The sequence below is a fragment of the Sarcophilus harrisii genome, chromosome 1 (genome assembly GCF_902635505.1).
Source record: "Sarcophilus harrisii chromosome 1, mSarHar1.11, whole genome shotgun sequence".
Lineage (NCBI taxonomy): Eukaryota > Metazoa > Chordata > Mammalia > Dasyuromorphia > Dasyuridae > Sarcophilus > Sarcophilus harrisii.
This window is the reverse complement of record NC_045426.1, coordinates 191,177,487-191,194,083: the sequence shown is the minus strand read 5'-3', so window position 1 is coordinate 191,194,083 and position 16,597 is coordinate 191,177,487. Positions and strand designations below refer to the sequence as shown.

General features: G+C 35.3%; 1 protein-coding gene across 1 annotated transcript in view; it reads left to right on the top strand.

The window, feature by feature from the left end:
• The window catches only part of ELL2 (elongation factor for RNA polymerase II 2), an 82,212-nt gene extending 78,645 nt beyond the window's left edge, over positions 1-3,567 (top strand). Inside the window, exon 12 of the mRNA XM_031967874.1 lies at positions 29-3,567. Coding sequence (XP_031823734.1) covers positions 29-145 — 117 coding nt within the window. The 3' untranslated portion in view covers positions 146-3,567. The remainder of the gene's footprint in view (positions 1-28) is intronic.
• Positions 3,568-16,597: the final 13,030 nt, after the last annotated feature.

The following is a 16,597-nucleotide window of genomic DNA, read 5'->3' as shown; positions in this document are numbered from 1 at the left end:
AAAACCTACCTTTTTTTCCCTTCCACAGTCTAGTCCCAATTACCATGAAGAAAAATACAGATGTGAATATCTTCATAACAAGTTGGCTCACATCAAAAGACTAATAGGTGAATTCGACCAACAGCAAGCAGGGTCCTGGCACTAGACCTCTGCTTAGACCAGAAGATGTGAATAAACTTATGCTTATTTATTTAAAATTCCAAATGAGTTGCTCTAAGATTCTAAAAAGTTGAAACTTTGTCAGTTGAAAGTTTCAGTATTAGCAAACTTTGAGTTACTTTTTTTTTTTTTTAAATTTTGCTTCCCTGCATATTTGAAGCTGCTTTTTCTGGTCCCTTTCCCCTTCCCCTCAAGACTTTAGTTTGTCCGTGGGAAATCACTTTTAGATATTGGGGGTCCAGTGTCTATACTTAAAAGTTGTGCACATTTTCAAAAAAAATAACAATGTAGCAAGTTGAAATGCTTTTCGATAAATATAAGCCTGTTTTTTGACCTTTATTAATGCGAACTCTTTGCCTTAATTGGTAGAAGGTTTAGAAATTTGCACAAAATACAAAAAAAAAAGTTAAAACATTGTTTTGGGGGGGTTAAGAAATAGAAATATATATGTATACATATATATATATATATGTATATATGTATAAATTACATACATCCTGATTTGATCTCAAACAGTAATTTATCCCTAGAACTTAAACCCCCATTGCAATGGTTGCCTTAAGGTGTTTGCTTGTTGTATACATAGTGTAGTTAATCATTAGCTACACTGCTTCCCATTTTATTAAAGCAATGGAGAAGCACATTGTGGCCTACCAGCGTCTGTAAGAGTGTGCTTGTACTTATTGTATGTGTGCAGAGGTTGTGTGGATGTGAGCATGCATGAAGAAAAAAGCTGCTACTCTTAGTAGGCCAAAACGCTCAGGTTAAAACAACTGACGAGTGTTACTGTAGGTTTTTTCCTATAAAATTGCTACTTCTATTGTGGAAGACAAAAGCATTTCCATTTCAACAGTTTGTCAGCTTTATTAATGTTGGGAAAAATCAATGTTATGAAAATGAAACTGATCTATAGTTTTGGGGCAGAATTATAAAATTTAACATGTGGGTGACCTATTTATATACTGCTATAAAGTATTTTTTTGAAGAGAGATATGCAAAGAAGCTATTGCCTACATGAAATGTATATTTAAAAGATTTTTTTTCCTCCTGGGTGACAGGAATATAACAAAGAACAGATATATTTAACTATAAAATACTGTGATTCATCAAACAGCACAAACTTTCATTTCATGCAGTTTATCTGTTTACTTTGATTTAAACTATCACTTGTTTTATCATGTGGGAACATAAGTTATTGGTCAAGCATGTAAGGATTTTGAACTAATGTTGGCTTAAATTGTGTTGTCTTACCATATTGTCTTTTCGAAGTGCTGCCAATTGAAAAGGGAAGCATTATGTTTACAAATCTGATTTTTGGAATGTTTGCCAAAATTTTGGTAGTGTCTTTAATAAATGTCTCCAGCATCCAAAAAAAAAAAAAAAAAAAAAACTAACTAACCAAATTTGTTGTGTATCACTGTAAACCAGAATATGTTTGGTGTCTAGGATTCTTGAGGTGTACTATGTCATCATCCAGTAGTCAGGGATGGGAGGGGGAACTTTCTCTCATGTCCTTTTAGGACATTTACCAAAAAAAGATTAGGTTGTTTGGAAGAAATATACAAAGGCCCAGCATGTCTGCCTTTGACTCCAGCTCTTTTTCACATTACTATAAACAACAGTCCTATTACTGTGTAGAACAGAATTCATGGTATTTTACTACTCATCTTTGAGACTTTTGGTGCTCTTTCTCTTACCTCATAATTGATACAATCACTAGCTATTAATAGATTTCCAAATTTTAGAAAAAAATACACAGACCAAGGGGAATTTATTCAGGAATAAGGTAGAATTTGGTGTTTATACATATTATGATTTTTATCAATATATCTCAAGTGTTTTATCTGTAAATAATGTCGTTTATCCAGAAGAGATTCATTGGTGTAACTACTTGGATGATGATGAATTGGTGGGTTAACCAAAAAAAAAAAAAATTGGCTTTAAAACAAGAAATATATGCTTCTAAAATCTTGGGTATAACTCCAAATCTTTATGTCTATAAGTCATAGTGCTTTAGAGCTAGAAGGGACCCTAGAGATCATTTTTTTTTTCAGTTAAAATGCAAGTTTAAATAATAGAAAACGGCTAATTATCTTTGTCTGCCCATCATAATGTACAAGTCACTTTTCTTATTCTGAAGGAAGAGTCCCTCTGTAACTATTTCCACACCAATTCCTATTTAAATATGTTTACAAATAAGACTCTCCCTGTAACCAAAATTTTGTTCTGCTTAAAACTACCACAAACATGTGAGCACATCTTCTGGTTTACAGGTTGGGTAATGACTTAAGCTGGAGACCACATGTATAGTCCAGCATTGCACATCCTTAGACTTCACCACCTATTGTAAAAGCCTTAATGTAGATGGCATCCTTTGCAATGGTAATAATAGCCTTGCAAAACATATGTCCATCTATTGATTGCTAAATGTAGTTCTTTAAATCTACATATCTGCTCTTTCTCTAGTCTACATCTCTGTTGAATAAGTGTATGAACTTATCAAAGTGATATTTTTTAACATTATTAATCTCTCACTGCAAGATTTATAGATTTTCTCAAGTGAAAGCCAAATGAAACTTTTCAGGTGATGGTGCAGGTTCAATTACACTACTCTCTGTATACAGTTTGATTCATTCGAGAGAAACAATAATAGGAAAATAGCATCAGTCAAGGTTGTCATGTCTTTCACTCATTTAGTCTAAATCAGTTCAAAGCAGTTTTTTTTTTCTTCAGTTAATCTTATGAAATGGAATGAACAGTTGATTTAAATCAAACCAAAATGATACTAAGTAGTTTTTTAAAAGCAAAAATAAATCAGACTTTTTTTCTTCCATTTTGTTGGTTTTCTGTTTATCAATTGATAAATTAGGAAGAGATCACAAATCCTTATTCTTGCAAAGTAGCTGGCTGAAACAAATTTAGAACATTGCTGGCAACCTTTTTAAAAATTCAGTGTTAATTTCTATATATTTCTAAATCATCTTATAATCTTTACCGGAATTTCCTTTTCCCTTGAAGTATTTAACTGTATTATGTAAAGCAGAGGCAGATTCACATGTTAAAGCAAGGTTCTGAAATGATCCATTCATTCCATCTTTATTTTTAAAACTTTTCTGAAACATTTTAGCCAGTTCATTGCTTTTTCGGCAGTGTTGACTTACCACATATGTTTGGCATATGCCTTCACTACTTTTGAAGTTGTTACAATTAGCTCTCTGCCTAAGTGTTACTAAATCCTTTCCTTCCACATACCTAATGGGAAAGAGTTAATATAGCAGTACTGTGAAAAGAACATTTTGGGGGAAGAATATTAAACTGACACTACTAAAGGAAAACAACAGGGAATGTTTGCAAAGCATTTTGTAACATGAAGATTAAATAAACAAGACTGTGAGGCTCCTTTCTGAATTTTTTTTTTTTTTTTGAAGTGTTTTAAAAAAAAAATACATACACTATTTCTTGTTTCCACACAACTCATATTAGGACTCTCAAAGTTAAAAAATGCCACAAGGGCATTTTGTTTAAGCTAATGAACACTTGAGCCATTGTTGCCCACCCCCTCCCGTTCTACACAAATTTTAGTTCAATAAAAAAAATGTTAACTTTGCAATCCTGTTTTTCTTGTCTTGTTTCAAAATATTTAATTGAAAAATTCTTTTCATATCTGTTTATTATAAAGGCACACAAAGATATTCCCAGTAAGATAATTGATTAATATAGACTAGAGTTATTTTCTGTTAACCCCCTATTATCTTTCATACAAGTGTAACATTCACACAGGACAGATATTCTTCCAGCTAAAGTAAACTTATGAATTGTTGAGCATGCAAAATTAGGTTCAGAAAATGGCTGTCTCAATTCTGAGGAGATAAAGATAGCATGATACATAGAATGGTGGATTTGGAATCAGAAATGTGTAAGTTCAGAAATCCTGTTTCTGAAGACATTAACTATGTAATCTTGGGCATGACTTTCTCAGCTGTTAAATGAGGGAGATTTGGACTCGATGTCCTCCAAGATTCTTCCAGTTCTAATTCTGATTCTATCATCCTTAAGACATTTCTGAATCATTGGATTCAATGTAGTGGTAAAGATGAACCATAAAATATGAGTTAGAATACCATGGGAAGGGAATGAGAAATAGGAAGTAGAGAATATCCTTAATAAGTTTTTATCAGAAAGTTGCAGGGGGAAAAGTTGAAAATAAGCAAGAAAGAAGGATATGTTCATAATTTCTAAAACAAGCATATTTAACCTTTTTAGTGTCTTGGAACTCTTTGGTAGTCTAAAAAACCTATGGGTAGATGGATGTCTTCTCAGAATATTTTTTAAGAGTGTAAATTAAAATTAAAAAATTAAAATACATAGGATTACAAAGAAAACCAAATATGTTGAATACAGTTATCAAGACCTCTTTAAAAAATTCACATACCCAAGCTTGGGAAGTTCTCTAAAATATCTTTCTATTCCTTAAGCATCTACCATTTTCATGAATAAGAGCAGTAAAAGTTACATTGGGAAAGCAATGACTTGGGATCAGAAAAATGAATAGCCTTTTTAATATTATTAAAAAAAAAAAAAGTTGCAGGGAAAGGTGTGAAATCCAGTAGGCATTAGTATCTTGGTAATTTTCCTAAATTCATAGATAAATCCACTATGTATGATTTCTGAAAAGACATAGATAAGAATCTTCAAGTTAATTTCTACTCTCAAGGAGCTTACATATAAGGAGAATATAAAGACAACAAGTACAAAGCAGGTAAGTACAAGTTATTTTGGGAAGGGAAGTAGGTGAAGAATCCCCAGAAACTTCTCAGAGAAGTCATGCTTGAAGGAAGAGGGAAATTCTATAAGGCAGGGATGAGAAAGTTTATTCCCAGTATGAGGAATGACTAGTGCAAAAGGCATGGAAACATATGAGAGTGTCATATGTAAGGGATAGAGAGGCCAGTTTGGATGGGAGCTTGGTTGTGAAGGACTTTAAAAGCTAAACAAAGGGAATTTGTTTTCCCCACTAGAGTCAATATTTTACAGAGCCCCTGGAGTTTGAGTAGGGAAGATTTGACATTGTGGAGGATGATCAATTAAAAAGTTACTGCAATAATAAAAGCAAGAGAAATTGAAAGTCCTGAACCAAGGTGATAGTTGTATAGAGAATAGGGGTTAAAGATGTGAAAATAAATAGCAGGAGATAATACATAAGTATTAAGTATTTTGGTTGAGGATGAAAGATGAGGTTCATCAGATCTGACAAGTAAAAGATAGGCACAACTGGGTGACTCAGGATAGAGCATTAGCCCTGGAGCCAAGAGGACCTGAATTCAGATTTAACTTCAGAAGCATAATGGCTGTGTGATCCTGGACAAGTCACTTAATCCAATTACCTACACACATCCTCAACCCCCAAAAGATTGGTAACTTTGGAGAAAACGCTTTCAGTTAACTGATGAGTTTAGAAGCCAAACTACAAGTTAAGAAATGAATATAGCAGAAGACGTGAGCCAACTAGAGGACCATTTTCTAGGACTTTGAGGAGAGGAGAAATAGTTTGAGGGATTGATAGCACCTGGTGAAGGTTATTTAATAATGGAATAGATCTGTATGTGTATGCTGGCAGGAAAGGCACTAGTAGATAAAGGAAAAGTTGAAGATTACCCAGGGAGTGATTGAGTTTTCCATGTAATAAAAATCTAAATCACAGCACAAGATGTAATCAAGAATATATGTAGAGAGCCTTGGCAGGAAGAAGGGCTGCTTCATTAAGAAACTGGAAGAGTAAGAGGGCAGACGATAATGTCAAGAGATTTTGAGATGAAAAGGGGAGAAGAGGGCGCTCACGTTGAATAATCTCAATTTCTCATTAAAGTAACTGAAGGGGGAGAGAGGGAGGGAAACATGAGAAGAGGTTTAGGCATGGCTTCTAACAAGGATACGGTAAAAAAGTTGCCTTGAGTTGCCTTGCTTCAGTGAGAGCCCAGTTGGTTGATGCTGGAGAGTATGAATTTATAATATGCCTATTGAATCGATGGGAGAAGATTAAACAAATAAACTGAATTGGTAAAGTACTTTGCTGTATTTATGCAGCGTTTCAGATTTGGAATGAATCTGGCCATATAGAATTTCATTTCCAACCATAGAACTATATATCACATTTACAATCTACTCTCTGGGAAGAAGAAAGCTGTGAATTGGAGCGTCATCCATGGAATGCTTTATAGGTCTGACCAACCTATTTAACTTACCTCTTCTAGAATGAAAATATCTACCTCACTGTACAACTGGAAGGATTAATTATTGTTTGGAAAACACATGCAGGTCAGTTGGTGAAAGGAGTTTTAAATATAAACCATGTGCTTAGAATGTCAAAGGTAGAGTCTTAAAAGATCTGTGGGATCATTGGATTTTAGGTGAGGAATCCTGTGATGAATCAGTTTTAAATGAAATACAAAGGAAACAAAAGGTGGAGAGAGGCTTGATGTTTTGGGGTGGAGTGTTTGGGGGTTTGTTTTATTAAAGGCTGGGGCCTACAGGTTTACCTGTCCTACAGGTTTAAGCTAACCAGGAAAGTACAGAAGGAAGCAATGATAGTCAGTAGCCCTGACATGGGCTTATTGCTAAATGCAGAGTTGGGGTCAATGCTTCTGTCTTACATGATTTAATGAATGGGGAGGACTGAAACCATGAACATGAACTTATTTGCATTTCTTGCCTAGATGATTCAGCTGGGCTGCCCATGCCTTGTTACTGTGGTTGAATCCTTGGTACAATGTAACCATTTGTAGAAAGACAATGAGCCATACATATTGGTCTCTGAAATGTAGGAGAGATTTCTTTATCTGAATTTGCTAGCGGGGCCTAGGACTTGGGACTCTTCACTTTGTTCTGTCATTAGGAACTAAAGAGTTGGCCAGTCTCTTTAAAAACCTGGTTCACATTCTTGACAGATAAAATTATGCAAGATCCTAAGAGATAAGTGAATTATTCAGACAAATCTGGAAAAGTTAGATGAGATATGCAGACCCCATTAAGTAAAAATTCATATAACTGAAAATATTTTGCATATTCAATATGTAAAATAGCAAAAAGTATTTCATGGAGTTTTGAAGTCTTGGGATATTTCAAAGTTTTTCTAAATTTAGCCTCATCAAAAGACAAGGATTATTTCATTCTTGTACTTGCTTCCCTAGTATCTAGCACAGAACTTTGAAACACAGTATGTATTTAATAAACACTTGTTGATTAAGTGAGCTTATGCCTGTTTTGAAATTTTACTATTTATTACATTCATCTTTTTAAAATTTTATTTCAAATTCTCTTCATCCAGATTGTTCATCCCCATTCATTGAGAAGGCAGGCATTGAACCTGTACCTATTTATTATGTTGAAGAAATACCCTTGCTAAAAGCACATTCCCTCTCTTCACATGTTCTGAGACCTGAACTTCTGATGTGTAGGTAGTGCCTTTCCTTGGCATCTAACTCTTATCTTGCATTGTCAGTGGTTTTATGGCTGGAAAGAACATTAAAGATGCATTACAATCTATTTTGCCTTTGTACCTTAAGCACCATCAGTTCTTTCCATCTGACTTTCAGTTGAAATCTCTTATTAGGATGTGATCTCCCTAAAAACAAGGATAGTCCTGCTTTTCAATTTGTATTCCTATTACTTAGCTTACAATGCTTTGCATATAGTAAGAGCTTAATCAATGCTTTTTCATTCATTCATTACATTTTTCACTGTAGCATACATCATTTCTCAAGTTTTTTTTATCTTACTACCTTTTCACTCTCTTTAAAATTATGAGACCCTCCCCCAAAGAGTTTTAATTCATATGGATTATATGAATTGCTATTTACTATATTAGAAATTAAAACATCCTAGGATTGTAAAAATTGTTTTGATCTCAAAGATCCTCTGAAAAAGGGCCTCAGGGATCTCCAAAGATTCCAAAGCTCATACTTTGAAAACCATTGCTATTGTAGAGCATACATTCCATAAGAATGAGCACTGTCATATTTTTAAACTTTGAATTTCCCCAAGACCTAGTATAATGCCTTACATATAGTAAACCCTTAATAAACTCTTCCTTAGAAGAGAAAAATTATATACCATTTAAATATCTTTGCCAAGAAAACCCAAAATGGGGTCACAAAGAGTTTGATATAATTCTTAATAGTTCTCCAACTTAGTAGTTACCCAACTCTTAGTTGGGTAGCATTGTATTACTCTAACGACTTACATGTCACTTTATTGATGCTGGTTTAAAGTCTCTCAGTGCCCCATCAGACCAAGTTTCTGCCCCCAATACTTCAAAAGAAGTATATAATGCTTACTAATACACACAAGGTACTATTTATAAAACAGGTCCTACATTAAAAGATCTTGCAGCCTAATTGGGAAGATAAGAATGCATATAATGATGTAACTAAAAATACAGGACAGTAAATAAAAGATCAATATGTAAGACAAGTTTCAGAGGAGGGAGGCTCCCTGGGAAGATTTCCAAGGATCTGTACCTTCAAAGACAGGCTTTGAGTGGGGAAAGGAAAGAAGAGAGTATTCTATAGAGGAGAGAAAAATACAGGTTATTATTTCAAGGGAAAAGTAGGCAAGCAGTCTATTTGACTTAGTTTGTGCAGAAGCCCCTAAGCGTAAGTATGAGGCATTGGATGGAGAGTGGAAAATTTTGAACAGAAAGTTTAGATAATGTGATAGATAAAGGTGATATTCTGTGGCTGTAAAAAACAGAATGCCATGATTTTAGTTATCAGTGATGTAGATTAAAAGCAGTAATGTGATGAAGACAAGCCAAAGTAGGCTAAAATATACTGTAGTGATTTTCATGATCTCAGTATTATGCTCACAGTCTCTTGCCATCCCCTTGCCCTGCCCTTAAACAAGGGGACTTCAGCTTCATGTTGTTGCCCCCTCAAGAGACCCTGGCTTCCCTGTTCATGAACTTCCTCAGCTTCCATCATCTGTATCTTCTCTCTACTTCAGCCATATACAGGAACTGTTATATCTTCCCCCTCCCCCTCCCCCCCGAGGCAATTGGGGTTAAGTGACTTGTTCCAGGGTCACAGAGCCAAGAAAAGTGTCTGAGACCAGATTTGAACTCGGCTCCTCCTGACTTCAGAGTTGGTGCTCTTATCTACTGCTCCGTCTAGCTGCCCCAACTATCATATCTTTGATACCATCTCACTTTCAAGCATTTAATCTCAACAATTCATAACTCTGAAATTCCATCTGATCATAACCTTCTATCTTTGCTTGTGTGTTGGAGCCAATTTTTTAAATTTCAGAGAATTACCCCTACAAACCAGTAAAAACTACGAATCAGTTTGATTTATTTTCATTGGATAAGAAAGCGATTGTGAAAATTATAATGCAGATTTACCATGTGTGTCAGGGTATTTTCTTTTCCCCAGAGAGGAAATTGCTAAACATTTGCCAGAATACCACTTCTCCCTTTGATTGACCACTCCTAATCTTATTCTTTATTTTCCCCCATCCTCTCCCAGCTTTCCCAGACTATCACCCCATTCTAGCCTCAGTCTCTTCCCTTATAAATCTTGGCTCCATAACCAATTCAATTTTAAATACTGTCCCTTACCATTGAATGTCTGTTCCCCTACTCCTGGCCCCATTAATCCCTTTCCAAATCCCAATCTTATATGATTTTAGCCATCTGCCTTTTCTAAGCTTTTCTGAGTGTTGATAAAATGTACTGCTGTGGGAAGTCATAAAACTATAGTGATTGGCTGAATCCAGTGCTAATTTTTCCCCCTGAGGCAATTGGATTAAATGGCTTGCCTAGGGTCACACAGCTAGGAAGTGTTAAGTGTCTGAGTTCATATTTGAACGCAGGTCTTCCTGACTTCAGGGCTGGTACTCTATCCACTGTACCACCTAGCTGCCCCCAGTGCTAATTTTTAATATATTTTATCTCTTCTCTTTCAGGCACTCATCTCTTGCCTCGGTTGTTGTAAATCCTCCCGATTTGTTTCCCCATCTCCAGTTTCTCCCTCTCTAATCCATCCTTCACATAGCTGCCATATTGGTATTTCTAAAGTACAAATCTGACTATTCCCCTCTCCTGCTTAGGAAGCCTCAGTGACTTCCTATTTCCTCCAGAATAAAATAAAAACTCCTCTGTTTGGAATTTTAAACCCTTAAAAATCTTAGCTCTATCCTCCTATCTAGATCGATTGTACATTTCTCTTCATCCCAGCAAATTGGCCTGCTTTCTGCTCTTAGAAGACTATACCACCTCTCCCATGACTTTTTTCAGAAGACTATTCCCCGTGCCCACAATATTCTCCCTTCTCACTTTTATATCTTAGAACCTCTAGCACCTCAGATCAAGGGAATGACACCTAATTCAAGAAACCTTTTCCTTATTTTCCCAGTTGGTACCATTTCCCCAATTACTTGAGAAATTATTTTGTATTTATGTAATATATATTTGTATTTACACAAATGTGTCCATGTTTATTCCTACTAGATTATCAATTCCTCTAGGATAGGTAATACAGTGCCTGGTACATTAACAATAGTAGCAATAATAACAACATCATCACTAGCATTTATATAGTGCTTTTAAGATTTGTAAAGCGCTTGATATGTGTCCTTATTTGATCCTCACTAACAATCTATAAGGGAGATCCTAGTATTATCCCCATTTTACAGATGAAAAAACTAAGGCAAAGAGAGGTTTAAGTAATTTTCTTGGAGTCCTACTACTAGTAAGGGATTAAGTCTTCCCGACTCCAAGGAGTAGAATGAAGTAAATAGACCTTCTAAAGTGCTAAGAGATGGTTTAGTACCAACCACTCACTGGAAATATATTTATAAATGAAAGAGATTCCTACTTTTTAGCTTTGGTTGTTAAAGTTTCTGTAGATGTATTCCTGAGGAAGAATATGGATTATGATGCATGGATGATGCATAGATGATACATATATTCTTCCTCTTCAGACTTTAATATTATGCATTTGTGGATGGTAGACTTGAAGCTTATTCTCTTTTATAGTTATCTAGAAGCTTTTAAGCCTACCTTACTCTAACAGTGAATCCATATCCTCATGTCTGCAGGCATTTAAGTGTCATTTTTCCAGTCATTTAACATAACTGACAAATAGGTTCCAATATCTAGTTCAAAATGTTAGCTAATTTGCATAATTTTTAAATAGCTTTCCCCCTACTGATCAAGTTCATACCATGGATTAAACTGGCAATAAAGTTCAGTAACATGAAAAATAAAGCAGTGTATTTTTCATATTTGTTAAAGGAATTAACAGATTATTTGAACTGAATTTAACAAGTCTTTGGCATCTAGCAAAATGCTTGACATTGGAAGAGATGTTATAGCTGGAGATCTTGACCAGAGACCCTAATCTTTTTTTTGTGTCATGGACCCCTTTGGCTGTCTGGTAAAGTCTGTAAACCCTGTCTTATAAGTGATTTTAAATGCATAAAATGCAATTCATTGGATTACAAAGAAAACCAATTATACTGGAACATAGTTATCAAAATATAAAAAGTTCCAAAATATACCCTCAGAAATCTCAACAATTAAGAACCCCTCTTTTCTAATTCAGCTCTTACTTATTTTACAGGTCAGGCCCAATTAGATGAAAGGTCTTGTTCTAGAATACACAACCAGTTGGGAAGTGTGGGGAGACAAAAGTAGACGAGACAACAGATCCTAAGATTTGCTCCTTCCCTTCAAAGAGGATACAGTCTTTTCATTGCAGTGATACCATTTACATATGTGAAGCAATTCAAAAAATGTGAGACAGTAAATTATAGTGCTAAATGAATAAAGCCAGTTGCAGACTGACCCAGCAAGTACATAAATTTTATTTTTATGGTTTGGGTTGAACCCATACACAAAGAATTGAATATACTCTATTTGGGCTGTGGTATCATAGGCACCATCTCAGACAAAACAGTAAACACTGACCTTATCCTTTAAGAAATCAGCTTTTAATATTAATGTTTTCTACAATTCAGTCCCTGAGCAGCCAAGAAGTAGCTCCCTGACACTAAAAAAGCCTTCAGGTACTTTGATTGATGCGTCTTTCAGAATCCTCTCTCTAAACTCTACAACTTCTGTGTTTTAAATCACAGTGGTCCCAAAGGGGTGGGGTTTTTATAACAAAGGTATTCACACATCCAAGTAATAGGCCACCTGGTTGCTTTCGGGGTTTGTAGAAGGAGGGTGGAAGTGGTTAATCATGGATCAAATGCTTCTAGACCCACTGCTGTGAAACTTCTCCACCCAGGGCTCTGTAAACTTTCTTTGCCCTTCAAATGGAAAGAATCTATTTAGTTCAGTGTTTCTTTAAATGGGGTCAAAGAAGTTCCAGGAGGGTCTCCAAGGAAGTCATGGCCACCTGAGCTACCAAAGCCCTGAGCAGGGAACAGCTGTGTGGTAGATGGTGGCACCAGGGGCTGTTAGCTCAACCTCCTGCTTTCCCCCTCAACCCTCCCTTTTGTTGACAAATCTTTACTGTCCTGTGGGGAGTGCTATGGAAGCCAATTATCACCTCCCCACCTGCTCCTTCCTTATATCCTTTACTGTCCTAGGATAAGCAAAAGCAAGATGTGGTCATGACTGCCTTTTTATTTATAGTCGGTATAGAAATCTGAACCCCAATTTGTGTGGGTTTAGGGGGAAAAATGATAGGGAGCTAAGGCTGGGTTCTAGAGAATGCAATACTACTACCCTCACATAGTTCAATATCAGCCTTCATCAGGCCTTTTTTTGTTTAGAATAAAGCAACATTTAGGTGATACTATGGTTTATCTATTTGTATTATGTACTCTCAGTGGAGAAAACTTCAGGATTGAAAAATGCCCCTTGATTATTTCTTCTCTGAGACTTGTCAAAGGCCAGTCTGAGGCATTCACCCTAATGCTGTAAATGTTAGGGTTGGTTAACCAGGCTATTTACTGTATCCTCCTGCCAAACTCAAGACAACTAATCCTGAAAACTGGGTTCTTAATTCAGATACATAGGAAATGGTTTATATATTCACAGCCTAAAATAAGGCAATAGTTTAAATCTTTGGAAGAAGTAATGACTGCCTTCCCCAAGAGTCCCAGAATGATCACTAAATCCCTGAGGTTAGAGGATGGTATATAATGAGTGCATGGGGGATTCAGATTCACAGGTAGACTGAATTTAGACTGTCTCTCCGGGCTATACACCAAAAAGTCTAGGACAAGTTATAAGGGCCTGTTGTCCACAGGCAGTTTTGCAGAAAAACAAACAAACATAGAATAGCAAATTTTTGCTCTAGGTATTTAGAAAATATTTCTATCTCAGAGGCAGCATATATAATAGGAAAACCAGAATTTGGAGTCAGAAGATGGGAGGTTTTAATCCCAACATTGCCATCCACTTTCTGTGTAATCTTGGGCAAGTCATTTTACAGAGATGCTTCAGTTTCCACATCTGTAAAAAAAAAAAGAAATTGGATGGCCTGATCCAAAAGGAGTCCTGTTCAGTTCAAAATCTATGATCATCATCCAGCAAAATCTTTATTTAATCCCTGTTGGCACATCCTCCACTGATGTAAATGACAAGTTTTCTATCCTTACTCCCTTCTCAGTCTGCATGAATTGCAGTAGTCGATAAATAAGTTTAGCATCTAATGATAAATAAATGATTAAATAAATACAAAGGTAGGTGGATGAGCAGATAATTAATTTAAATAGCTGTTAGCCAAACTACCAGACCTATATTTGAAAGTTTCAGTTAGTAAGACCTACAAGAAGTTAAGTGACTGTGAATAGAGTACTGGGCCTAGAATTCAGGAAAGTTTGACTTCAAATCTAGCCTTACTATGGGCATTAAATTTAGTGAACCAGGAGATCATTATATATGGCAATAAGACCAGATGATCGATTCTGATGGACCTGGCTCTCTTCAACAATGAGATGATTCAAACTAGTTCCAATTGTTCAGTAATGAAGAGAGTCATCTACACTCAGAGAGAGGACTATGGGAACTGAGAGTGGACCACAACATAGCATTTTCACTCTATTATTGTTTGCTTGTATTTTTGTTTTCCTCAGGTTTTTTTTTTCTTTCTAGATCTAATTGTTCTTGTGCAGCAAGATAACTATAAATATGTGTGTACATGTGTATATATATATATATATATATATATATATACATATATATATATGATTTAACATATATTTAAACATATTTAACACGTATTGGACTACCTACTATCTAGTGGAGGGAAGGAGGGGAAAATTTGGAACAGAAGGTTTTGTAAGGGTCAATGTTGAAAAATTACCCTTGCATATGTTTTGTAAATAAAAAACTATAATAACATTTTAAAAAAAGAAAGAAAAAGTTACCTTTATAAGTTTAGAAGTTGAAGGACTGACCTTAGAGCGAGAAAGACCTGAATTCACATCCTGCCAGTAACTGGTACAGGTTGTCTGACTAAACATCTCAATGCCATGGGCAACTTTCTAAGACTATGTGTTGCAGAACAAGTGCCAACCTGCATTGGTAGGAGGAATGTCCTCACTAGGAGTTTCCAGTGGCAATGAAATCCCAGGTCTGATTTAAGGGGGGGGGGGGGGGAAGGGGAGGGAGGTTTGAGGGAGTACCCTAATAGGACCTAATAGAAAGGCAAACTCGGGGATGCTTTTCTACAAAGATGAGCACATAAGTTAAAAATAAAAGTATCATTAAAAACCACTTTACTTACCTTTTAATGATACTTTTATTTTTATTTTTTTAATTTTTTAAAATTTAATCTTTCCATAATTACATGTAGAAAAAATTTTAACATTCATTTTTTTAAATGTTGAGTTTCCATTGCCTTTCCTCCTACCCTTCTTTTTTCCCTCTCTGAGAAAACATGCAATTTAATATTGACTTATATGTAAAATCATAAAAAATGCATTTCCACATTAGCCATGTTGTAAAAGAAAATAGGAACAAAATAATACAATAAAAAAAGTTTGGTTTTTTTTTTTTTTAAGTATGGTTCAATCTGCATTCAGAATTCATAAGTTTTCTCTAGAGGTGGATATTTTCATCATGAGGCCTTTAGAATTGTCTTGGATTACTAGATGTCTTGATTAGGACAACTAAGTCTTTCACAGGCGATCATCAGTATAGCAGTTAGTATGTACAATACTCTTCTGGTTCTGCTCATTTCATTTAACATGAATTCATAAAAGTCTTCACAGTTTTTCCTGAAACCATCTTGCTCATCATTTCTTATAACACAACAGTATCCCATCATATTCATACCACAACTTGTTCAGTCATTCCCCAATTGATGGGTATCCCTTTCATTTCCAATTCTTTACCGTCACAAAAAGGGCTGCAATGAATATTTTTGTACATATAGGTCCTTTTCCCTTTTCTTTGATCTCTTTGGAATTCAAACCTAGTAGTGGTTTGGCTAGGAAAAAAGGTATGCAGTTTTAGATCTTTTGGACATAGTTCCCAGTTTTTCTCCAGAATAGTTGAACTTCACCAACAAAGCATTAGTGTCTCAGCTTTTCCACTTTGCTTTTAGTATTTGTCATTTTGCTTTTCTGTCATGTTAGCCAATCTGATAGGAAGGAGGTAATATCTCACAATTGTTTAATTAGCATTTTTTTAAATTAGTGATGATTTAAACCATTTTTAAAAGTGATTTGATCTGTTCTTATCCTTTGACCATTTATCAATTGGGAAATGCCTCTCATTTTTCTTTCTTTCTTTCTTTTTTAACAATTAATAGGATTTTTAAAAATAGCTTTTTATTTACAAGATATATGCAATGGTAATTTTTCAGCATTGACCCTTGCAAAACCTTTTCTTCAATTTTTCCCCTCCTTCCCCCCACCCCATCCCCTAGATGGCAGATAGTCCAATTCATGTTAAATATGTTAAAGTATATGTTAAATATGATATATGTATACATATTTATACAGTTATCTTGCTGCACAAGAAAAATCAGATTCAGAAATAAGATAAAAATAACCTGAGAGGGAAAACAAAAATGCAAGTGGAAGGAGTGGAAGTGGTATGTTGTGGTTCACAGTCATTTCCCAGAGTTCTTTTGCTGGGTATAGTTGGTTCTCTTCAATCCTGAACAACTGGAACTGATTTGGTTCATCTCATTGTTGAAGAGAGCCACTTCCATCAGAATACATCCTCATACATTATCGTTGTTGAAGTATATAATTATCTCTTGGTCCTGCTCATTTCACTTAACATCAGTACATGTAAGTGTCTCCAGGCCTCTCTGAAATCATCCTGCTGGTCATTTCTTACAGAACAATAATATTCCATAACATTCATATACCACAACTTATTCAGCCATTCTCCATTTGATGGGCATCCATTCAATTTCCAGTTTGTAGCCACTACGAAAAGGGCTGCCACAAACATTTTTGAATGCCTCTCATT